Genomic DNA, 25,459 nt, shown 5'->3' on the forward strand with positions numbered 1-25,459 from the left:
TTGACTCCAATTTTGAAGCCATTTGAGCCCAAAAAACCTAGGATGAGATACTTTTTGGCTCCAATTTTAAAGCCATTTGAGGTCTATAAATACCTCACTCTTTCCTACATGAAAGAGCATGAAAAGTGAATAAAAGTCTTGAGATTTTGAGTTGTAAAAGTCTTGAAAAAATGTTAAGTGACCTCCTCCTCCTCCTTAAGATTTGTGATCATTCTAAGAGAAGTATGAGACTTGTAAAGGTTGTCTCCTAAACCTATAAAAAGGAGAAAGAATTATAAAAGGATAGTTAGTCTTCACCTATTGAAGGAAGACTGTTCGTAAACGTCGATGGTCTCGACGAAAGAGAAATCGAGAGTGGACGTAGGTCACGATGACCGAAATATTATAAATCTGATGTGCTTTCATCTTTACCATTTATCTTTATTGGTTTTCATTAGAATAAGATTATGTTAATCGATCAAAGTTTTCGTTAAGTACTAATTCACACCCTCTTAATGCCAATTTCGATTGTAACAAACAAAGTATAAAGAGTCCTTTTTAGGTGAGATTTTGGACTATTGCATTGTATATTGTGAATTAATTTTGGAAATAGTTACTGATCTCTTTCAATGTTTGGTATAATTGTACTATACTGAATTTAAATGATATGATACAGTTGCGAGTACGATCATAACATCTGGTAAAGTAAAATTATGTTAGCCACGTAGAGTGAGATGTAGTCATACGTTACCAAAATATAGATCACATGATATCAAAATGTTAATCAATCAACCATATGATACTGAGATATTGATAACATGATACTAAGTTATAGATAATATAATACTAAAATATTAACCATATGATATTTAAATATGGACAATCCTTCTAACACCATTATTCTTATATCGCTTGTTTCAATCAAACACTTGTAGGTTAAGCTTAATAAAACATGCGTAGAATGCTTTGGTTTGGAGAAAGGAACTGCTTTTGAAACACCGAGTTAAAAAAGAAAAAAAAAAAAACAGCAGAACATGTTTTGACAGATAGGCTTATAATATATTCTTATAATTTCTCCCCCAAATTATAATTTCACATAATTTTATCCAATATTTTTTAAATAGACATTTTAAATATCTGAAAGATCACTTATTACTTTCACCAATTATTTTCTAATATTTTGTAAATGATATTAACATCGAATTGAGTTTGGTGTGTGTGTCTACATATATATATATATATATATATATATATATATATATATATATATATATCATAAAATATTTTTGAATTATTTCTCTAGAAAATCCTCATATTTTAAGTATTTCTTAAAAATACCACATCTTTGATTTTTTTTGAAACAATACTCTTAATTTTAAAATACCCAAAATACCCATCATGTTTTTTTTTGTCAAAATTTTTCGCTTATTTTTTTACTCATTTTCAACCATTATAATGTTATCATCTAGCTTGTTTATAACATTTACAGTGTTTTATTGATGTATTAAAAATAATATAAATATTATTAAAAATATTATAAGTGATATCATATCTTGCCTATTTGACTAGATCATTACAATATCATATTTTTAATATTATAGTTATCTTAGTTAATATTATAAGTCTATTTAGATTATTTACAGTATTTTTATTGTGATGACTAAAAGCTTATAACATGCCAAAAACATTGTAATATTTTTAAATTAAATATATTATTTAGGAAAAAAAATAAAATAAGAAGTATCGATTGAAAAATACCTAAAATATTAATATTTTTTTTAAAAAATCGTCAAAGATTTTTTTATACAAAGAATAAGTGATAGATGAGGAGGTTAGATCCACCACAAATGAATCTTATATCAATCCCCAACAATATCATTTCACCAATTCTGAGTGCAATATGAAGTCTTTGTTATTAGTTTTGATTCCTTTCTACCATAACGGGACGTCTATGCAACAAGAATGTCTACATAACCGTTACGCATGCTTATAATGTCCATAAATGCGCCCGTTATATCATTGTAACACCCGTTATGATCGTGCTCCAATGTGCTCCGCCGTCTTCAGAGTTTGGATGACGGGTTAGTGATCCTCTCTAACAACGTTTCTAACGAGAACCTTCTTGTTGTGACGTCGTAACCGTTCGTTTGATGTAGACACGCCCAAATCACGGATCACCAAAAGTTGGAGGGGATCCCTTGCCAAGCCCACCGCGACCCAATTCGTCGACTGCCCCTCCTGTTGGCTCCGTCGTTCTTTTCCGGGCGAAGCCTATAAATGCCCTAGAAAGCCCAACCGCCACGGCCCCGCCTTCCGTTCTGCCACCGACCGCTCCCAGATGGCGAAGAGGCCGCCCACGCCGCCTCTTTCTGCTTCTCTTTCTCCGCCGCCTGCTGCTTCTGACCAGGACTTCGATCCCAACTCCTGCTCCCTCGAGAAGTTCCGCCTTTACGAGACCCGAGCCGTAAACATCCCCCTCCTTCCGCCACGCTCCTTCTTTATTTCTTCACTCGGATCAATCTTTGGTCAAATTCTTGCTTCATCGATGAATTCGGCAGAGATTTTACCTAATCGGAAGCGATCGGGACAAGCGGTTCTTCCGGGTGCTTAAGATCGACCGCTCCGAGCCGTCTGAACTTAACATCAGCGAGGACCCCGTCGTGTACTCGCCGAAGGAGGTCAAGAGCCTCCTCCAGAGGATCGACGAGGGAAATCGCGCCACTGGGGGCCTCAGCTTTGTCGGCAAGGTCTACGGAATTGCAGGTCCCGTGCTCGGTCTTTTATGCGTTTGATTCTTTTTTCTAAGAATGGTATCTTGTATTTTTGGCTCATTTTTTCATTCTATTCTGGTTAGGCTGCATTAAGTTTTTGGAGTCGTATTATCTGATTCTGGTCACGAAGCGTCGACAGATTGGATGTATATGCGGACATGCGATTTATTGCATTGATGAGAGCCAGCTGATCACTGTGCCACATTCTTCGATTCAGTCTGATGTCGCCCACTCAAAAACAGAGCTTCGGTTATTTTTTTACTTCTTGCTTTCTTGATCTTGCATGACAAAATAAGCATCTTTTATTCTTAGTAGTCTTGACTCATTCAATCAACTTACAGAGAATGCGCTATGTATTGGTAACACTAGCTTATAAAATCATCTTTAGCAATGCCTTTCACTAAGCCTGCATAATCTTACTGCATATTTAAAAGTTAATCTGTTATTCTTCCCCACCTAACAAATATGATCACTCTTCACGTTGGTTGACAACAAAATTTGACCTGTATGTCATGGTGAATTGCCCACTGAAAGATTATCCATATGAGGACATAACTAAGACTTGTATGCAGGCAATTATTAAACTGAATATTATCCTGTTCTTATTGCTTGTCAAATTCCAGTACAGCTAAGAAATTATGCTTCTACTAGTTACTTTCATCTTTGTTTGTATGTACAAATTTTTATTTCAATTTCTTCTCTGAAGCTTAAATTCTGATTCAGGTACAAAAAGCTTTTGTCAAGTGTTGATCTCACAAAAGATTTCTTCTATAGTTACACATATCCTCTTATGCAAAGCTTGCAGAAGAATGTCCTTGCCACGGACAGGGAGAAAATGGCTTATGAAAATATGTTTGTCTGGAATGCATATCTGACACAAACAATTCGATCAAGGTGTAATAATACACGTTGGACAATTGCTTTGATCCATGGACACTTTAAGCAGGTAAAATAGGCACTTTTGATTTGCATCTTCCATTTGATAGTTTGGACTGCATCTTTCCATATAGTGTTTTTGTTTTCACATGTTAAGTTTCTAAGTTCTAACCAAATCATTCTGCTTAATTTTCTGTTTATTTTTTGTTTTTTCTATAAAGTGAAGCAATAACAAACTTGGCAACTTAGTCCGACCGGATAGGGTACTTGTTCGTTACTAAATGGGCAGACTAATAACTTCAAATGATGCTTGCTCATCACCTCCAATGATTTTCTTCAAGTAACCAGCACAGTTATTTTTCTTTTCATTTTTTTGCCAAATTTCTGAGTTTTTACTGCTGCTTTTGCAAGATCAAATCTCCATATTTTCTATCTTCACTGTATGGTATCCTGAGTACATGGAATCAGGGGTTTATATGTTTTAGTAGCCTTTGATTCAGAATGAACATTTTCAGCTAGTGCTCCCTGAAGTTGGTCTTTTTCTGAGCGCATTTTTGCCTACAATGTGCATAACTTCCCCATGCACTCTTTTCATTTCACCTAATGCATATATATAGTTTGGTAAACATTATCCTGACTTTCTGAATTCTCTATTCTTGTTTATTCTCTTTTATAGTTTTGTGAGGGTTAATGTATACACCCTTAGCTCTATTTATCAAAAGATTAAGTATGTAACTCCAACTCTAATCACTCATGTTGTAGGGGAGTAATCTTACCCTTGAACAGAGGCCCAGCTTCATTCACATAAAATTACATTCTTCCTAACTCGACTTTCATAATTTGACCAATATGGTCTGATTAACATAATTCCTGTTGGCTCTGATACCACACTTATTAGCTTTTCTGTAGAACTTCAAAGAGATGAGAAAGAGAATAGTAGAAGAGACTAGGAGTACTTCCAATCTGCAGTGCTTTAGAATGATCCAAGAGCACCTATTTACATTAGCAAAAAGATACAGTACAAATATTTTTAAACAAAAAAAAAATCTACCATATCCAATAAATCTTTTACTCTCATCTATTTATTTAAATCTAAATTGTTATCTTTTATTTTATCTAATCCTAACTATTTGAACTAATCTTATGACATCCCCTTAATTTAAAATAATTGTAACTTAAAGTTGTTTTCGTTTGACTTGTAGCAGGAGTTTTGGGCCCTTTTATTTCAAACTTTATAGCAGTTTGTTTTTCACTCTTTGGAGTTGCATTCACCATTTTTGCATCTTTAACCTTCTTTGGGGTTTTCAGTGGTTCCTTGTCTTCACTTTTCTTAAAAGACTCATTAGAACCACTATTGTCTTTTGATGCTTGAGACTTCTTAGCTTGTCGTCCTTTTAAATGTTCATCATAAGAACTTCTTGAGTGTTGTCATCCTCATCTTCATCATTGCTGGTGCTCTCTTTTTGGGCAGCCTTTATAATGGTTGATGGAATAGAATTCAAAATATTTGGCTTCTTTAATTGTGGCTCCTCATCACTCTCATCAACTTTGGCTTTGTTTTGAGGCATCTTTTTATCAGTTTTAATTTTGAAAGGTTCCTCATGTGAATAGTTTGTATAAACTCACAAAAATTCAGATGATCATAACTTTTATGCCATAATGTTGATTCATCAATAATAGTAGCATGTAAGGAGAAATCCAAAAATAATAAGGAAAACACTTTATTTTTTGGCATCCTCATAGTTGCTATCAATTTTTTAATTTTCTTATCATAAATCAAGCACTTTTCATAATAAAATAACATAATATTCTTTTCTTATTAGTTTTATACTAATGAGATTTTATTTTAAACTAGGAATAAACATCACATCATCAATGATTTTTTTTATTAGATTTGGTGTTCATAGCAATTGTTCCTTTTCCTTCCACTTGAATATCTATGCATGGCCTCCGCCATTATGTTGTAGGATTTGCATCAATTATGTTCTCCTTATCTTCCTTGGTAGCAACGTTCGTTTACTCGACCTTATCCTCTAACTTGTCAGGCTCCCTTAAGTGAATATGAGCTCTAGAGCAGTCGAACTCTCCAACCGCTCCGATCATACCTTTACATGATCAAGTCCCCCTTATGGGACTCACTGGTTTTTGGGTAGCTAAGTCCCTTTGAACCTGTCATCGCTTCCTCGCCCCTTTCGACCTCTTGCTTCAACACCTTTGTGTTCTTCGAGCAATTCCCCTTGGTCGATGGAAAGACAGACTGTAACTCTTATGCATGACCTCCATCATCATGTTGCAAGATTTGCACTGATTTTGTTCTCCTTAGCTTCCTTGGTAGCAACGTTCACTTACTTGGTCTTGTCCTCTGACTTGCCGGGCTCTCTTAACCGAATATGAGCTCTAGAGAAATCCAACTCTCTAGTCGCTTCGATCATACCTCTGCATGATCAAGTCCCCTCCCATGGGACTCATTGGTATTTGTATTCGAAATTCTTTTTCGATGGTACACAGCCCCCATATACTAATGATCGAGGTTTTTATTCGATGCAAAATTCGATGCATGCACAGAAGACCTGCTTTTGCGATACCATAGCATCACTTCTTGAATCCATAGCCTTTCTTGTCGTCGTGTTATTTACCGAAATGGAGCTCCTAGTTGCTCCTGATCATACCTCCGTATGATCTAGTCCCTTGCGGGACTAGTTTCGTGTGTTTGCCTTGCCACGAACTATTCCACCACGATCCGCTACACCATGTTGTCTCTTGGTGACATCTCCATTGCATTATTATCATTGTGGGATGAACTCAGATTATGATCCCTCCATATGTGGCCTCTGCTAATATATAGTAGGGCTTTTTTCACCTTGAATTGTGTTTGCTCCTTTGACAAACGGCCTTCGTCCACCCGCTCTCAGGTCACACCCAAACGAAGCATCGCTCTAGGATAGTCCGTCGCCTAGTAGTTCTCGAAGTCCATCGACTTCGCTGAAAATGGTGCACCATTGTCTGGATCCTAAGCCTCTGGGCTCCCCAGCATAATCTCCGTTGCACACTACTTCCTTCATAATAACTTGAATGGCAGCACTATGGCATATTCTTTAAGAGTATCCGCCTCTATATCCTCTTGCCCCATGCCAAGGCTTTCTGAACCCAACTTCGCATTCACAAGTTGAGTCACCCTAGCTCCTCCATCAGATTCTTCTCCGAGATAAGGTGCATGTGCCTTGAAGCTCCCTTCATCTTTGGCACTATGCAGGATGAATCTGCTCCATCAGAATGAGGGACCCATGGAACAACATGATCCTGCTCTTGCCTCTACAAGAGTTCATATCCTTGACCTCTGTCCAAGGAAAGCTTCATGCCTCTACTCCATGTTCCATCTTCTATGCTGACTCCCTTCATGCGGCTTGGGTACTTCACCAAATTATACCAAAGTTGCTCCGCTCTTCGATTTGCATTGCGTTGATGGTGGCCCTCGCGCCCATCATTCTACGGGTCAGCCCTTCGTTGAGTACGATCTCTATATCGACTCTAAGTGTGCCTTTATTTGTGTTACCTTGGGTCACTCCCTCGCTTGATCTCGCAATGGATCCCCCAATGCATTATCTCAAGCGAGATCATGCGACGACTCCTCGTCGCTGGCTCGGTCCGTTGAGCTTTGTGGAGTTATTGTTTTGAGGTACTCCTCCTCAACATGTACGGTTCGTTGCACATGATTCTCTCTCTGAAGAGTCGGGACTTATCCCTCCAAGGTATCTGTCCCATTGGAGCAACTTCTCTCTTCACATCCTTCCCTCTAGAAGTTTTGGAGACTATCATCCCCTTGGACTACTTCGCCTTACTGAACAAACTGTGCATTGTTCTGCCCCCGCAAATGCACTTGCTAGATTGAGATTCCTCGCTAATACAGCCCCTGCTGGACCCCTCAAGGCCTAGCAACATGTTGAACTCCCTGCACACTTCAGGCTCATACGAGTGTATCATTCTCATGCCGAAGAGAAAGTTCCAATGCTCCATGGTGTCACGGACAAACTTCGAAACAAGATGTTTGATATAATGCTTATGTATGTCCGTGTCTTTTGGTATGTTCATGCTTTGCACAGCATGTAGAGGGACGATCGAAGGCTTAATAGTCTTATTTTAGTTGGGTTTGGTGGCAGCTTTAGGTTTGTAAATAAAGGTTGTGTCATGTGGACACTTGTGAGAGATTATCGGTCTGTAATGGACCATTTTGACCCTTTGTTGTGCAATTGTTCAGAGCTTGTACAGTCTGTTTGTAATTTGCATTGTCTATGAAGTGTTTTCGGAAATGTTTGCTTGTGGATCCTGAATGAGGTGTTTTCTCTAACCCGTTCTCTCTTTTGTGGGTCCTAAGGGACATGGGAGGCTTTGGGGAGGTTGACATTTGCGGACGGACACGCAAGGGTGCCGCACGACTTAGGCAAAACCAGCTAAGTCCGTGACATATGGTATCAGAGCGGGACAAGCACTCATAGAAACACTTAGCATGCAAACGTGGGGGGCCTAGCAGGGCTGTGTTGAGGGCAGTTAGCACACGCGCGACCGTTTGGGGGAAAACGAGCATGGAGATGTAGGGAAAAGGAGTTACTTAGAGGAGTGGGCATCTGAGATTGACATTCAGAGGAATGGCCAACCCTTCGCGCAAGAGGCACCACGAGAATAGGCAAGCTTGGAAGAATGCGGAGCGCACAAAGGTTGGGATGGCTGAGTTCGAGTTACGGCTCGACGTTGATAACTATACTTGATGGTGCTCAAGGCAAGCGAGGCGCTTGGTAAAGGATGAGACCATGCAAGGTGGAATGAGTTGCTCAGCGATCGAAAGAGTTGTGCAAAGCTCACAGAGGTGAGGGGAATTGCTAACTCGAAGAATTCGATACTCATGCATGGGCTTATATGCGGACGATGGAATGTTCGCGGCCATCCCAAGGCAACTGAAACTCGGCGCCATGGAGCATTGAAACTTTCTCTTCGGCATGTGAATGATATGTCCATAGGAGCCTAAAGTGTGCAACGAGTTCAACATGTTGCTAGGCCTTGAGTGGTGCAACGGGGGCTGTATTGACATGGAGTCGCAATCTAGCAAGTGCATTTGCAGGAGGCAGAACAATGCACAGTTTGTTCAGCAAATCGGAGTAGTCCAAGGGGATGGTGGTCTCTGAAACGAAGAGAGATGTTACTCCAACGGGACAGTTATCCAAGAGGGATAAGTGTCGGTTCTCCAGAGGGAGAATCATGTGGGACAGACCGCACATGTTGAGGAGGAGTACCTCAACAAATAACAACTCCACGAAGCTCAATGGACCGAGCAAGCGGTGAGGAGTCGTCGCATGATCTCACTTGAGAGAATACATTGGTGGATGCATTGTGAGATCAAGTGGGGGAGCGACCCAAAGCAACACAAATGAAGGCACATATGGAGTCGATATGGAGATCGGACTCAGGGGAGGGCTGACCCGTGGAATGGTGGGCGCGAGGGCCACCATCAACTCAATGCAAAAACGAGGAGCGGAGCAACTTGGGTGTAACTTGGCAAAGTACCCAAGCTGCATGAAGGGAGCCAACATAGAAGATGGAACATTGAGTAGAGGCACAGTGCTTTCCTTGGATAGAGGTCAAGGACATGAACTCTTGTAGAGGCAAGAGCAGGATCATGTTGTTCCATGGGTCCTTCATTCTGACGGAGTGGACTCATCTTGCATGGTGCCAAAGATGAAGGGAGCTTCTGGGCACATGCACCTTATCTCGGAGAAGCATTTGATGGAGGAACTAAGGCGACTCAACTTGCAAAGGCGAAGTTGGGTGCAGAAGGCCTTAACAAGGGGCAAGAGGACGCGGAGGTGGGTACTCTTGAAGAATATGCCACAGTGTTGCCATTCAAGTTGCCATGAAGGAAGCGGTGCATAGCGAAGATTGTGCTGGTAGGGGCAGAGGCCCAGGATCCAAACAATGGTGCACTAATTGCAGTGAAGTCGGGGGACTTCGGGAGCTACTAGGTGACGGACTATCCTAGAGCGGTGCTTCATCTAGGTGTGACCCAAGAGTGGGTGGATGAAGGTCGATTGCCAAAGGAGCGAACAAAATCGAAGGTGGAAGAGACCCTGCGATGTATTGGCAAAGGCCACACATGGAGGGATCACAATTCGAGTTCATCCCACAAGGATCAGAATGCAATGAAGATGTCACCAGGAGGCGACATGGTGCAGCGGATCGTGGTGGAACAGTTCGTGGCAATGCGATACACACGACATAGTCCCGTGAGGGACTAGATCATACGGAGGTATGATCGGGAGCTATTGGAAGCTCCACTTCAATGAATAACATGCCGGCAAGAAGGGCTATGGATTCAAGGAGTGAAGGCCATGGTACCGCAGAGGCGGTCTTCCGTACGTGCATCGAATTTTGCATCAGATGAAAGCCTTGGTCATCAGCATATATAGGCTGTGTTCCACCAAAGGAAAAGTACGAATGCAAGTACCAGTGAATCCCATGGGAGGGACTTGATCATCCAGAGGTATAATCGAAGCAGCTGGAGAGTTGGACTGCTCCAGAGCCTATATTCGTTTAAGGGAGCCCGCCAAGTCAGAGGACAAGGTCGAGTAAGCGAACGTTGCTACCAAGGAAGCTAAGGAGAACAGAATCGGTGCAAATCCTACAACGTGATGGCAGAGGTCATGCATGAGAGTTGCAGTCTGTCTTTCCATCGACCAAAGGGAGCTGCTTGGAGAACACAAGGTGTTGAAGCAGGGGGTCGAAAGGGGCGAGGAAGCGACGACGAGTCTAGAGGGACTTAGCTACCCAAAATCAAGCATCAGTTAAAATGGAGGTGGACTCGGAGGAGTGCCACAGAGACATATCTACTGATCATGAAGAAAAGGGATGCAGATGCGAGGCGATGGATAGTAGGGCCATGGGCATGGCAGCGCCATGGTACCATAGAGGCGGGACTTCCGTGAAAGTCATTGATCCCTTGCTCTCATGGAGGGAGAGCGCTTGGTCGTGAAAGGGGTCGAGGAGGTGGAGCATGCAGAGGCAAACTCCGAGTATCGAGACAAGGCTGAAGGGTAGAGGCCAAGGAACTTCGTAAGACCGGTGTCAACGAGCTTCTCATCAAGATAGCCGAAAGTGAAGGACTTTGGGTTATGCAAGAGTGCACGACCAAGGAATGAAGCAGACAGTACGCGGTACTGTACCTTTGCTACTCAGTGGAGTAGGCAGTAGGGTTGATAGAGAAGACGGTACAATCCCAGAGGCGACCAAATCTATTGGAGAATTACTCCAAGTTAGGGTAAAAACTTCCTGCATTCCAGAAGTTCGATGGCATTGAGAAGGTGAATCACAGTAACTAACTCAACGCAAGGAGTGCAAACACTTCAAGTGTTCCAAAAGTGTGAGCAAAGAGCAGGCGAAGGCCAGTAACCAGCTCGATGCATGGAGTACAACCTCGAGGAGTCGGGCGAAGTCAAGTAACCGTTGTCTTCTCAACCCGTAAGAGAATGGGCGAAACTGAGTACCATAATTCTCTTATCTATCTAGCAAAGGAGCTCTGCACAGGTTCAAAAACCCTTCGAAGATATTAGAAAACGATAGTTGTCAAATCCTCACCATTGGTGATCAGTGCTACTGAGAGTAGAGTATCCGTCTTATTTTTCAACAGAATGCCAATCGAAAGCGGAAGTGATGCGAATCTACTTGGAAGTGACAACTAAGTGAAAGAAGAGTCGATGAACAAATTTTGTGGAGGACGGACCAAAAACTTTGAAAGTTTGTGAGGCGATGCTCGTTAAAGCTCCAACAAGCATCTACCCAGTTCAAGCAGCATGAGGCATCTGAGAGATTGACACATAGTAAGGATGGTCTTTTCCTTCATCTGATGGTCTTTTCCTTCATCTGGAGGATCCGCAGGAATCAACAAGGATCAATATAACTCAGCCAACCCCACACCAGAGTCAAAGTCATTGGTGAGTTGAAGCAGCATGGCGGATCAAAGGTTCGACTACTCAAAAACAACAGCGGAGAGCAGCTGGGAACCAAGAGGCACATTGCAGCTGGAGCAGAAGATTGAAGACTCAGCAAAGGCGAGGAGTTGTAGTGTTCACAAAAGCTTCGACAAGGACGTCGAAGGAATAAGTGGGGGAGAATGTCACGGACAAACTTCGAAACAGGATGTTTGATATAATGCTTATGTATGTTCGTGTCTTTTGGTATCTTCATGCTTTGCACAGCATGTAGAGGGACGACCGAAGGCTTAATAATCCCATTTTAATTGGGTTTAGTGGCAGCTTTAGGTTTGCAAATAAAGATTTTGTTATGTGGACACTTGTGAGAGATTATCGGTTTGTAATGGACCATTTTGACCCTTTGTTGTGCAACTGTTCAGAGCTTGTACAGTCTGTTTGTAATTTGCATTGTCTATGAAGTGTTTTCAGAAATGTTTGCTTGTAGATCCCGAATAAGGTGTTTTATCTAACCCGTTCTCTCTTTTGTGAGTCCTAAGGGACATGGGAGGCTTTGGAGAGACTGACTTTTGCGGACGGATACACAAGGGTGCCACACGACTTAGGCAAAACCAGCTAAGTCCGTGACAATGGTGTCGAGTTTCGGTCCACTTGGGATGGCCACGAACATTCCATCATCCGCATACAAGTCCTTGCATGAGTACCAAATTCTTCGAGGTAGTAATTCCCCTCACCATTGTGAGCTTTGCATACCTTTTTCGGTCGCTGAACAACTCATTCCACTTTATATGGTCTCATCCTTTACTAAGCGCCTCGCTTGCCTTAAGGACTATCAAGTATAGTTGTCAACGTCGAGCCGTAGCTCAAATTCAGTTGTCTCAACCTTTGTGTGCTATGCATTCTTCCCAGCTTGCTTATCCTCATGGTGCCTCTTGCGCGAACGGTTGGCCATTCCTCTGAATGCTAATCTCATATGCCTGCTCCTTTGAGCGACACCTTTTCCCTACATTTCCATGCCCGTTTCCCCCAAATGGTCACGCGTGCTGACTACCCTCCACTGAGCTCCGCTAGATCCCCCATGTTTGCATGCCAAGTGTTTCTATGTGTGCTTATCCCACTACGATACCCTATGTCACACACTTAGCTGGTTTTGCCTAAGTCGTGCGACACCCTTGTGTGTTCGTTCACAAATGTCAGTCTCCCCGAAACCTTCTATAGTCCCTTAGGATCTACAAAAGAGAAAATGAGTTAGAGAAAACGTCTCACTCGGGATCCACAAACAATCATTCCAATAAACACTTCATAGTCAATGCAAATTATAAACATACTTCACAAGCTTTAAACGTTTGCACAACAAAGGATCCAAAATGGTCCACTACAAGCTGAAATCCCCACAAGTGCCCACATGACACAACATTTATTTGTAAGCCTAGGACATCCACCAAAACCAAAGAAAATAGGACTACTAAACCTACTGCCAGCCTTTTACATACTGTGCAAAGCATGAACAAAATCGAAAGACACGGACATACATGAGCATTACATCAAACACCCCGTTTATAGTTTTATCTGTTATAGTATGCCTCCTTTTTTTTTTATTATATATATATATACATATATATATATATATACACACGTACCGTACCATACCGAGCAAAGCTCGATACATCGGTAATATACAAAATTACGAACCTTGCTAAAATTACTTGTGTTATGGTTTCTCCACACCATAAACTGAAATTACTTTTGTTAATATTCATGGAATTTCATGTTGTTTATCCTGGGATGCTCAGTTTTGAATTACTTCCATTAGATAACGTTCTTTGTCAATTGCAGGTCAGGCTTTCGATTTTTGGACGAGAATTTAGTGTCATTCTCATTTCCAGACGATCTCGTCACTTTGCAGGGACACGGTATGTTAGTATAAGCTAATTTTGGTGTAGTACAGTCATTTATTGGTTCTTTTGTGGCTGTTTTCTTAATTACTCAAAATGTTATAAAAAAATTATAAAGAACTATTGGCTTATACTTTATATTGAATGCTCGTTGACAAGTCTATTCTCTTTTGGTAAGTAATTTTTCAAGTTCATCTTTCAGAAAATAGTCTGTCTTTTCTATTGGATAGAAGCTAGTCTGTCTTTTCATTCATGCCCAACTAATTTCCTGTAATTAATGCAAAAAAATTAAGTCATTTTGTTAATCTTCACTTTATCTTTGGTGATGTCTGAGAGGATGGAAATAAATGATGATTTGAAGTAGTAAGTTGGTGCTACTTGGTGCCTAGTCTTAATGAAATGAGATGGCTAGTTACATCTTCACCTGTTTCCAGTTTGCTACCCCTATGCTAATGCTTCAACTATGCTTTTTAACTAACCTCTTGGAATAGTTCTTTAAGCTAGGGCCTATAATTCTTCCCATTTCTAAAAAATGTATATTATTTGTTGATGTTCTTTTGTAAATTATTCAGTTATCTTATCTTCTTATGATAACACTGGTTTCTGAGGGATGTACGACAAACATTTTGAATGTATAAATACTTCAAATATGGTGTTATCTTTCAAGTAGAAAAAGTTATATGAATATTTTTCTTTTGTTACATTTTTTGAGAGCCATCCATAGAGTTCGGGAAGAAATTTGACGATTAATGTTAAACTCTTCATTCGGATCAGGCTTTGCAACTTTCCAATCCAGTTGTTCACTTCAGAAATCTGAATAATGTCAATTGAGACATTTTGTTCACTGATAGTACTGAACTTTGCATGGTCTAAATCTGTTTGCCTCAAAAATGAGGTATGAGTTCTAGATCCTCACTGAAGATGCATGTCTTTATATGGTCAGCCTTGCCACTACTAGGCAATTCTTGAATTTGATGATTAATTTTTGAAACATGTTTCAATTACCGGATTATTTTTGCACTTGTGTATCCATTTATATAAACTTAACTGGTGTAATACCCTATGATTCCATTGCATATTTGGAAGTCACATAGCTATTGTTATCTATCCTTCTTCTCTTTGTTGTTTACCTTTAATGATGTTGTATGAAGGTATTTGAAAAGAGGGGTAAATGATTGCGGTAGAGTTGCTAATGATGTTGAGACTGAACAAATAGTCCTTGATGAAGAAGCTGGATCATGCAGTGGGAAAATGAGTTCTGTTGTGCAGATGCGAGGTTCAATTCCCCTCTTTTGGTCCCAGGAGGCTTCAAGATTTAGTCCTAAACCTGATATTGTCTGTAAGTCTGAAATTTTATAAGCTGTGTGTTACTACAATTGTGGAGAATATACTGACACCACATGGCATTTCTGTATGAGGTAAAATGCTGAAGAAGAAAAGAAAAACAAGAATGCTAAATTCTATTGTGAGGATATCTTCACAGTTCACATACACTCTCTGATGCTATATAAGTTGATTAGGATATTTCATTTCTTCTTTCTTTGGAGCATTCACATTTCTCTTTTTCTTGTAAGTTGCTTCAGGAAATAGAAATCTTGATCTCTTTTTGTTTCTTGATTTCAGTACAGAGATATGATCCTACATACCAATCAACTAAACTGCATTTTGAAGATCTGGCAAAGCGATATGGGAATCCAATTATTGTTCTTAATCTCATTAAGGTGATTGGTAGATCTTTCATTGTCAGTTTCTTGCTTCTTATTATTGGTAAGGATATAATTTAGCTGCTACGGGACATGACCTTCAAATACCATACCAGACACATGTTAGATAATGATACTTTGGAACTCTTCCAATTTGATGCTGGATACTGTAAGTATCAACATTTTAAGTTAATTATTAAAAATCAGTTAATTTTGATGTCTTGAATTCTTTTAGGTAAGATCTTTGTATGTTGTCATGAATGTTCTAGATTTTGGCAATGGTGAAGATGGTTAATGGACTTCAAAAGGTTAAAATATACCACTATTCCTTTGAACTTTGGGCAAAAGTTTCAATTATTAAAAATTATTTTGGCAAATTTTATGATTGATTCTCTCATGTCTTCTTAATAGAAGGAACTTGCAGATATCAGTATCTATATTCAATGTTAAGAAGTTGAATATGCAGATGGTTTTCAATTAATATCATATTCTTGAGGTTGACATTTTTGTATAACCGTAAGATTAGTTGAATTGCAACTCTAGGTACAAATGTCATGAAGAATCAACAAGGGGATTCTTAATTTTGATAGAAGTTAAAGGAGGTCCTTTTCAGGCTACCTTGTATACAATTGTCAGGATCTCGGAGAATTATATGAATAGAATAGTTGTTGTTTTTGAATGATGATTAGAAAGAATTTATGAATGAGAAAGTCCCACAAATTGCAAAACTTTAAGCATGTATATGTTAGAGGTCTTGTTGGATTTGATTCATGTGTTTAAATATGATGATGGTTAGTTTCTGATGCCATGCATTGACTTGTTTAATAAGCAATTGTACTCTACATTTTGAACAGTCTATTGTGTTGTATATCTTGACTTATGTATGATTATTCATCATTTTAGTTGACTTGTCTGCTGAATCATGCAGACGTTCGAGAAAAGGCCTCGGGAAATGATGTTACGACGTGAATTTGCTAATGCAGTTGGATATCTTAACCAAATTCTTCCAGAAGAAAGCCAGTTGAAGTTTATTCATTGGGATTTTCATAAATTTGCAAAAAGGTTATCTGTATGTGTTTTTAATATGTTGAGTTGAAAGTTTGAAACTATCAAGATATCTAATTATTTTCTTTTTTATTTTGTAGCAAGTCTGCAAATGTGCTTGCTGTTTTAGGTGCTGTGGCCGGTGAAGCACTTGATTTGACTGGCTTTTATTACAGTGGAAAACCAACTATCTTGAAAAAGAAATCGACCCAGCTTAGTAGAACAAGCACTGGAAGGTATGCTGTGAACTTGACTTGTAGAATATGATTTTGAATTATTGTTTAAAACCAAAATCATTACATGAATATAACTTTTAATACAAAGGACATCCCAAAGCATTCTTGCTCTGCCTTGAACATGATTTTGGAGAAATAGGACATGCAGTTTACGATGGTACTACCATAAGAGTGCGATCCAACAGTTAGATACTTTTAGATTTGCATTCTTGCTTTGTCTGGTACATGATTTGGGAGATATAGGACATGCAGTTACTCATGGTACTACCATGGGAGTATGATCCAACAATTACATAATTTTAGATTTTTTCATTCCTACTTCTATTAAATTTTAAAGACCACCTTAAAATGCACCTTTTATAACTTAGATGTGACTGTAACTATAAATATGGGGTAGACAACCTTTTGGGTTGATTAAGGTATTTTAAAACATGAATATGTGGTAGTAACAAATGTGTTACTTATGTTAGATGTTTAAATTTATCATAGGAGAGACAAAAATGTTTCGACACCTAATCCAACTTGGAGATGCATTCACCCCTCTTGTTAGCTGTGATTTCAGTCCACATCACACAAGTGCTGATGCATGGTTGGTTGTGGAAGGACTCAATTCATTTGCACAATATTATCTGTGGGCAGACTAATTTTGGCGCCTAATGCTTTTTAAATCACTAATGTTAGACTAATTTTATGTTGGATTTTCCTGTGGTGTTCTCAGTGTTATATAAGTATTCCTCATTCTATCATTCTTTATATTAAGTTAACTATATTAGGTATATGCCTAAGAGTTATGCTTTTACGTTTTGGGTGATTGGTGTTTGCATGGATGGTCGTAGCTATAGCGAGTTTTGTGTATATGCCTACATTGAGCTGATATTGGATGTTCAGTCAAATTGTTATCTGGGCACCAGAATTTCAGGTCTTACCTAACAAATTTGTGGTTTTTCTCAAGATTTTCAGGGTTGCTTCTTACAATTAAATTTCTTGGTCTGAGTTAAGCTTAATTAGTGACAGAAAAGAGCAGAGACTGGGACAAGAGAGAAACTTGAAAGAAATGGGAAAAGTTTTCTATATAATTCTGTAACTTATTTTTAGTATATGTGGCTAGATCGTTGAGGCTTTACAGTTTTTGCTCTTTTTCTCTGTGTTCTCAACATGCATCTGCTTGTAGCTATTTAGCTTGTTGGCGTTGATAATAATTGATAGATTAGTTTATTGAATTATTCTTTCATGAGGTTAATCCTGATAAAATTTATATATATTTATGTTTATTCTTTTTTTTGTTTGAACTTTGAACTAACTGTTGTACTAAAATTTTAGCTTAGACAAGCAACTTCTAATGTGCTGTATACAGGGATACCTCTCTTGGTGATCTCAGAGCTAGTTCTGGGGACCTTGCAAGGATGGCAAGTAGTCTTGAAACTTTAAACACAATGGTCACTCAAGACAAACAAAAGGAATTAAACCATAAGCAACAAGTTAACGGACCTTGTTTTCAAAGTGGAGTTCTGCGTACTAATTGCATTGATTGCTTGGATCGTACCAATGTTGCACAGTATGCTTATGGCTTGGCAGCCTTGGGCCGCCAACTACATGCAATGGGACTTACTGATGTTCCTAAAATCGACCCAGACAGCAGCATTGCTGCAGCTCTTATGGATATGTATCAAAGCATGGGCGATGCACTTGCTCAGCAGTATGGAGGCTCTGCAGCACACAACACTGTGGGTTTTTGAAATAACTTAAAGTTAATTTCTGTCATCTTTTCCTGTTGGTTTTTCTTTCTATTTGTAATATGTGCAATTAAATTGAATGTTCCTTCCTTTTCCATAGATTTCTTACCCTAGTTGACCAAAACCAAACTTTGTTTTTAGGTCTTTCCTGAAAGGCAAGGCAGGTGGAATGCTACTACTCAGTCTCGTGAGTTTTTGAAATCAATTAGACGTTACTATAGCAATGCTTACACAGATGGTGAAAAACAAGATGCCATAAACTTGTAAGTTAAGAATTTTCTCTCTATCATGATTTCACCAGTTTATCTTTTTTTCTTGTACACTTGAGCCACCTATCATTGGAAAGGGTACATCATTCCTTATGGAGACGGAAATTGGTATCATGTTTTGACCATATTCCTGTTTATTTTTGGTTGATATATCAGATTTTTGGGTTATTTCCAACCACAAGAGGGAAAACCTGCTCTTTGGGAGTTGGAGACCGATTATTATCTTCATGTTGCCAGAATTGGTGATGAAGCAGTTCCTGATTCTGACAAAAGGTGATGAAATGGAGTTTGGATTCTAAAGCATAAACAACCATGGTTATTATTCATAAGTGTTCTTTCCTCTTTCTAGTGTCTACGAATTATAGTGCATTGGCATGGATAAATGTCAATTTCTTATGCTAACATGCTCAAATCTTCTACAGTTTATCGCTGGACATAATGCCTCCGGATGGACTTCAATCAACTCTTTCGCCAATACCTGCTTGCAAAAGAGATTTCTCTCGAATAAAATTGACGTCATTTGATAAGCTAATTGAGAGGACATGTAGTTCAATAAAGAATGTGAGGCTTTGCAGTGAATGTGACATGAAAGCAAGTGTTGCAGCAGGAAATCCTGGAATGGCACCAGATGCAGCGTAAATTTCTAGTCTTGAAAGTCTTAATAGTATTCACTTGCTTCTCTTATTAGCTTTTACTCGCTTGGTATGCAAAATTTGATTTTATTTTTAGTTGTTAATAATTGAGGACGATCCATTTCATGTTTCCATGGCCCATGGTATTCTTTGCAAATGTAAACCTTTAATAAACTAACTAATTCTTGTCTCTAAGTTCTTATGTATGTTTCTTAATAAATGATATTACAATTCACATGTAGGCAATGATCATTCATTCAAATTTCACCAATAGTTTCTTGTGATTAGTATTCTCTCTCTAGTGGTGCTGAATTTCAACTTGCTTATTTCCTTATTGTGACACCGCTGAACTTTTAGCCCTCTTGACTAAGGGATTAACAAAATCCATGTTGATTTTTCACATTCATGCTGGTTCATTTTTAATTGGAAATGGGGAAAATCATCAAGAATTTTGAAACTAGAGAAAAATATCATGTTAAATTGTTGGAAGGATATCAATCATGGTCATACATTCCATACCAATCGCTTGTCAAGATTTGTCAATACTTGACATGGCAGGGTATACCAGTGGCACCAACATGGAAAAGGAAAATACATGGAAAGATGATAGGACTCCTATCATAGGAGTGAGAAAAATAAGAGAAAGAAGTGAAATATTACTTGGTCAGAAGGCAGTCTTTGTCATGGTTGACATAGATGGTTTGTACTTTGTAGTGAGATGGAGGTCAGTCTGCATGTCTCTAGCAAAACCTGAGAGCAAGCATTGTTTTTCTTTCCGTCCAGTCGAGGGGCCTTTGGCCACATGATAGAGTTTATCAGCTGTAAAAGGTAAAGTTAATTGGAAATGGTAAATGGATGTATTGGTTAAGTTATTGGTAAAGTTCCTAGCCCATTAGATGCATTAATATTAGCTGTGAAAACTTAAAAGAGTCCCCTTTTTGTCCAGTTGCTGCTGCTTGTAACATTGATTGGGCTAAAAGTGCTTTGCAAGCAGTGTTGGGCCATGTGGGATGACTTACGAAGAGCTAAGAGGGAAGGTTTCAACAATCTTTTGGTCAAGATGGATGCTTTAGCTGCTATCAACATTTTTCGGTCTCAAGCTATTGTACCATGGCACTTGAGAAACCTCTGCACTGATATTTTTCTTTTAGCCAACTTTGTAGTTGTTACCGGATGGATGGATTCATATACCCAGGAAAGACAATCACATAGCACACAACCTTGCTCTTGTTGTAAGGCCTTCTAACATCCCATGTGTTTAGGATGCTAATTTTGCGAATGTGCCTTTTGGGAGGTCTGCTGATCTATCTCCTTTTAGTTGAATGAGAAGTTTTTCTTTTTATTTGGGAAAGAAAAGTTATCTTTTGCATGAATAGTTCTATGGAGGCATAACAGCTTTTACCTAAGGGTTATGCTCAAGTGCACAGTTTGCATAGGTCCCTGCATGTCCAGGTGAAATTGGCATACCTAGTGTCATCTAAATAATCTTCATTGCTTTCACATGCTTGGCATATGGAATGTTCTTATTCATACAAAAATCTTTAGTTTACTGGAAGCAACATGCAAATTCATGTATTGATCTTTGTAAGATTTAATAATCATGCCCTTGTCACTATCGTTGGATGCCTCATATCCGCAAGTCATTCATGACACTGTGATCTTTAGGTAAGAGTCTGTTTCTATGAGCACAATTGAGTTATAGTTGGGCTCGGTTGACACTGGCAGCATGTGCTGCATCAACACACGCATGCTATTGGCAGAAAAAGGGGAAAAGAAAAAGATACCAAATGAAGATGTTGCCTCGGGATGGGCTTAGGACCTTCATTAACGTTGTACTCTCCATTCCTTGCTTCCCTCTTAAAATAAAAAAAAATGAAATTTCTTTTTTTACTATTGACATGGTATGCTGCTAAATTCGTCTTGTAATCCCTTAAATATCGATAGATTTAATTCCCTATTTAATTATTGTCAACATCAATTATGAGAAGCACTTTAAATTTTTATTTTTTTCAAAATACAATGACCAACCCAAATAGTTCTCTTTTCCAATAATTTTATTTTATTTTTCTCTATAACATGGTGGAAATCAGTTCTAGAGTTTTCATTAGTTCATCATGTTATTCACATTCCTTCACAGTAATTGACATCTGGAAGTGGTTTATATGTTTCTTTGTAAACACATCCTTTTTTGACATGACAAAGTTCATATAGTGTTGTATAGATGTAGATAATATATGGAGACATAGTTGTAGATAATATATGGAGACATCTAACCGGACTCTTCAATCATATTACATTTTGGTGAAACAAGACCATTTCTATTGATAATTTGCTTTTGTACAACTTATTACAGTGAAATACAGCTTAAAACCCCAAACTGGTTGTTTGGCCAAAGAAAGTATGAAGAAAGTATACCTGCAACAAAAGTCACCGCAAGTGAAAAGGCAAATGAGAGATCTGAAGATGATTTAAGCGCTGCTGGTTATGGTAGCTTAAATTGGCTTTCTCATGCTGATGATGGATGTGAGGAGGATATCTTCAAAAAGTAATTCTCTTCCACATTAAAATTGATAGCCTAATTACCGTTGGACAGTGCTAGTTGTGGCACTAAATGGATTTTTACCCAAATGTACTATGCACATAAATTGTCTAGTAAATTGATCCAATGTTTGCAGCTTCTGCTTCATCTCCAGATATGTAATGCTTTTAAAAAGTCGGATATTATGTTTAATGGTTCTGTATATGTTCCAACTAATACACTTGCGATCAATTTAAGATATTTTCACAGTGAATGAGAATCAAGTGACAAGCATTATAATCTGTTTACCAGTTCAAGAAAGAAGAAGAAAACTTGTGTTCTTTTTTTTTATTTGTAACATTAGCTTACAACTGATCCAGGCAAAAGTAGGAACTTTGGTGACAATCAGTGGCAGTAAGTCTATGAATAGTTTAATTTATGTTCTTATCATGTTATATCATGCATGAAATTTATCTGGTACGTATTGAAGCTGTACATGAATCAGGTGACTTTCATTTTGTCCAAATGTGTATGTGTTTGACATGGAAGCATGCAGATTTCTGTAGGTGCACACACCTAATTTTGCCACATTATACTATGAGTTTCCCTTGTCTGACATTTATATTGGTGTCACCATGCCATATCTTGCTTGTCAGTTACATGATAGTCTTATTCCTTGAAAGATTGATATGTTTTCCTGTTCTGAGTAGAAGGAATCACAAGTTCCACAGCATTTTGACATGTTCCCAGTACATTTGGTCTAGCTGAGTTTTGACTATCTACATTAGCTCTAAGGTCATTGGGAGATGAGAAAACTCTACTTTAGCCTGTTCTAATTTGATAATAGCTTTTCTATTATTGAACTTTTTTTTGGCCAATTTTTGTTCTTATTTGAATAGGTAGCCTGGTGGGTCAAAAAAAAATTCTACAATGAGTATAGTATATGTTAGACTAGTTATTTATTGTTAGGATTTACATTTTGATAGTTCTAAAATTCAATTTTATTAGTTGTAGGTGGTGATATCCACTATCTTTTTCACAACTTAATAAGTGATCTTTCAAGGCATGGTTGGACAACAATTTTTTTCTATTGAAAAATTATTTTCTTCAAGGGAAACATTTTGCAATAATGTCATCGTTGATCCAAAAATGTCTTATTGTATAGTGTAGGACTATACTAATATCTTTTCAGTATTTTTCCCCTAATAAACCAGAAATCTGATTACTTCTTGGTTGCTGCAACTGTTGTGCATTGTGTTATACCAGTAGTTCCTGCAATTAGGCTGAATCAAGGAGAGGCCTTAGTATATCTTCGGAAACTAAAACTTGCCAGTATTTAAGACTAATACACATCTCTTGTGTGGTTATTTTCTTCTATGAATTAGTTTGTTGACATAATTGACATATGCCTGTCTGCAATCAGGAACTGATTACTTACTACCTATATATATAATTTTCCATATTGGATATAAGTACATGTTGGTAGGCTTTGGTCTTTGTGGATTCAGTATTGGAGAGCAATATATTCCAAGATTTTGGGCCTAATGGTTTGCTTTCCAGATACCTTGCAATGGCTTCAATTGGCGATGACAACAATTGGTATGGTGGGACCTTAATTTATGATGAAGATGAAAGTAGTGAGGCCTACAAGCATTATGCCGAATTATGTCAGGTAATTATTCTAATTCTTAGCTGCCCATAGAAAATTGAATGAAGGTTTTGTCAGATGCCCTTTGTGTCTACTGTAGTTGCAAGGAGGATATCCACATTTACCAGCATCTGATCTGCTTTAGATTCAGAGAATAGCATGAAAGTTTGGAAGCATGAATCTCTCACATTTATAATTGTTTGCTTTCTCGGGCCACTCAGAACTGGTACCCTATATATGTCTTCAACCATCAAATTGCTTATTACATGCTGTAGGAGATTAGTATGCCATTTTGGAGCCAACATGCTATATAATCTGAGTGCTGCTGCATGCACACATCAAAGCGTTGCACTGATGGCTCGTCAATCACATTGCACGCTAGTGACATCAAGTGTCGTTTATGTGGCGGCATGTATGGGGCTGAACTACAGCCTCTTCTGGCTTCCTTTTTAATTTCACGTGGCATTTGGTGTGATTCATATCAGCACCAAAATACCAGTGAAATCCTTATTTATATAAATGCAGAGAACGTGATGACCGGTTATAAGCACTGTTGACTTATGTTGGGCCATACCATTTCTTAGGATACTTGTACCTGTTTGGTTTCTTCTCATTCCAGATAGTATTCCATAAAATCCCATCTCGCCCCCCTCCCCCTCCAAAATTTTGCTTGAACCCAGTCTCTTGCAGGGCCCAGTTATGGATCCCTTTGAGCACGACCCCGAAAAAGAGAAACACTATGCGGATGCTTTGTGCATGGAGCTGGACAGCACCGATGATGCTCTTGTCGAAGCCGAAATGGTGGCTTCTCTCAAGGAATATGATCAGATCGGGGCGGACCTCGGAATAGTCTCTTCATGCAAGGGCGTTGCGGAAGATCCGAGCCAGCTGACCAGATGGATCATAGGGGAAGAGAAGGTGCAGGGATGGAGGAAATGAAATGGTTACCACGGCAGACACATTCGTTCTTTGTTTGAAGTCCTTGCAGTGATTGCTTTGTGTATCGATCGGATGCATTCTTCTGACAAATCGATTGCTTTGTGTATCAATCCGATGCTTACCACCGATTGATTGCTTTGTGTATTGATCCGATGCATTCTGACAAATTTTGTATAGCATTGGTCCGTTTCCTTGGGATAAAAACTTGGGCTTCTCTAAGAGATAGCTAGCAGCTATACATAGTTTCTTGCCTGTAGTTTTGTCATATCTACTATCCGCTTGAACAAGTAAAATGAGTTCATCTTTTTTTATCTTTTAGATTTCTCCATCTAGAGAATTCATCTTAATAAGTCAGTGTTTACCGTACCAAATTGTACCGCCCAGTACGGGCGGTATATACCAGTCCGACAGACCGTCCGATATCGGTTTACACTGTAGCAGTACAGTGTACTGTTGCAGTACACTGCACTGTAGCAGTGCCACAGTGCATTACAAGTCTGCAACCGTAAGTATGCCCGTGTATTAAGTACTGTAGCAGTGCTACAGTGCTCGGTACACTATACCGGTATCGAGTTCAGTTCGAAATATCGGTACGGTACGATATTACGAATCTTGTTAATAACTACAACGTTAATATATCTATAACATTGATATAAAGATTGTGGATTCAATCGTCATTTGATAAATCCTTGTACCTTGTCGGAGGGGTATTTTGAAAATATTAAATATAAATTCTGAAAAAAAAAACAAAAAGAAGATGGTTCTCGAATTGCAACAATATTCTCTAATTGATATATATAGAAACTCTTCGGTGCTCTCTAATTGCAATCATAAATCTCCCTAGTGCTTTTTAATCGTAATAATAATTATTATTGGTAAAGATATATATATATATTTTTTTCGTTCTGTCTGTTTGCCTTAGCTATTACAAATATTTTTTGATAGATTATCATAAGATCTTGGGCTGTAATCTCATCTTTGCCTTGAGTCGCTTATTCTTGTAAAAACGAAGAGAGAATAAAAAAACTGAGGATAGGATCAACATGCTTTCGATTATTCTTGTAAAAAAGAGAAAAAAGAAAAAAAAAAATAGAGGATCAAACATGATTGATCTTTGATTATAGTGTTACACATTTTTAGAATTTTTAATTCTTTTATCGATGGATGTATTATTAAAATAAATTTTAGCAACTTTGACATCAACAGTAGTAAGCTTTGATGGAAATTACAAAATTAAATATTA

At 38.5% G+C, this 25,459-nt stretch overlaps 1 protein-coding gene across 1 annotated transcript; it reads left to right on the forward strand.

Moving 5' to 3' along the window:
- The first annotated feature begins 2,196 nt into the window (after positions 1 to 2,196).
- LOC135635563 (phosphatidylinositol-3-phosphatase SAC1-like) lies at positions 2,197 to 24,481 on the forward strand. The gene is made up of 16 exons (XM_065146713.1): positions 2,197 to 2,443; positions 2,538 to 2,742; positions 2,834 to 2,999; positions 3,474 to 3,696; positions 13,436 to 13,512; positions 14,646 to 14,833; positions 15,118 to 15,215; positions 16,126 to 16,259; positions 16,343 to 16,477; positions 17,832 to 18,201; positions 18,352 to 18,473; positions 18,636 to 18,752; positions 18,902 to 19,114; positions 21,465 to 21,656; positions 23,190 to 23,301; positions 23,968 to 24,481. The coding sequence occupies exons 1-16, from the start codon at positions 2,318 to 2,320 to the stop codon at positions 24,214 to 24,216; spliced, it is 2,727 nt and encodes a 908-aa protein (XP_065002785.1). The 5' UTR covers positions 2,197 to 2,317; the 3' UTR covers positions 24,217 to 24,481.
- Positions 24,482 to 25,459: the final 978 nt, after the last annotated feature.

Source organism: Musa acuminata, chromosome BXJ3-4, assembly GCF_036884655.1.
Source record: "Musa acuminata AAA Group cultivar baxijiao chromosome BXJ3-4, Cavendish_Baxijiao_AAA, whole genome shotgun sequence".
Taxonomy (NCBI): Eukaryota; Viridiplantae; Streptophyta; class Magnoliopsida; order Zingiberales; family Musaceae; genus Musa; species Musa acuminata.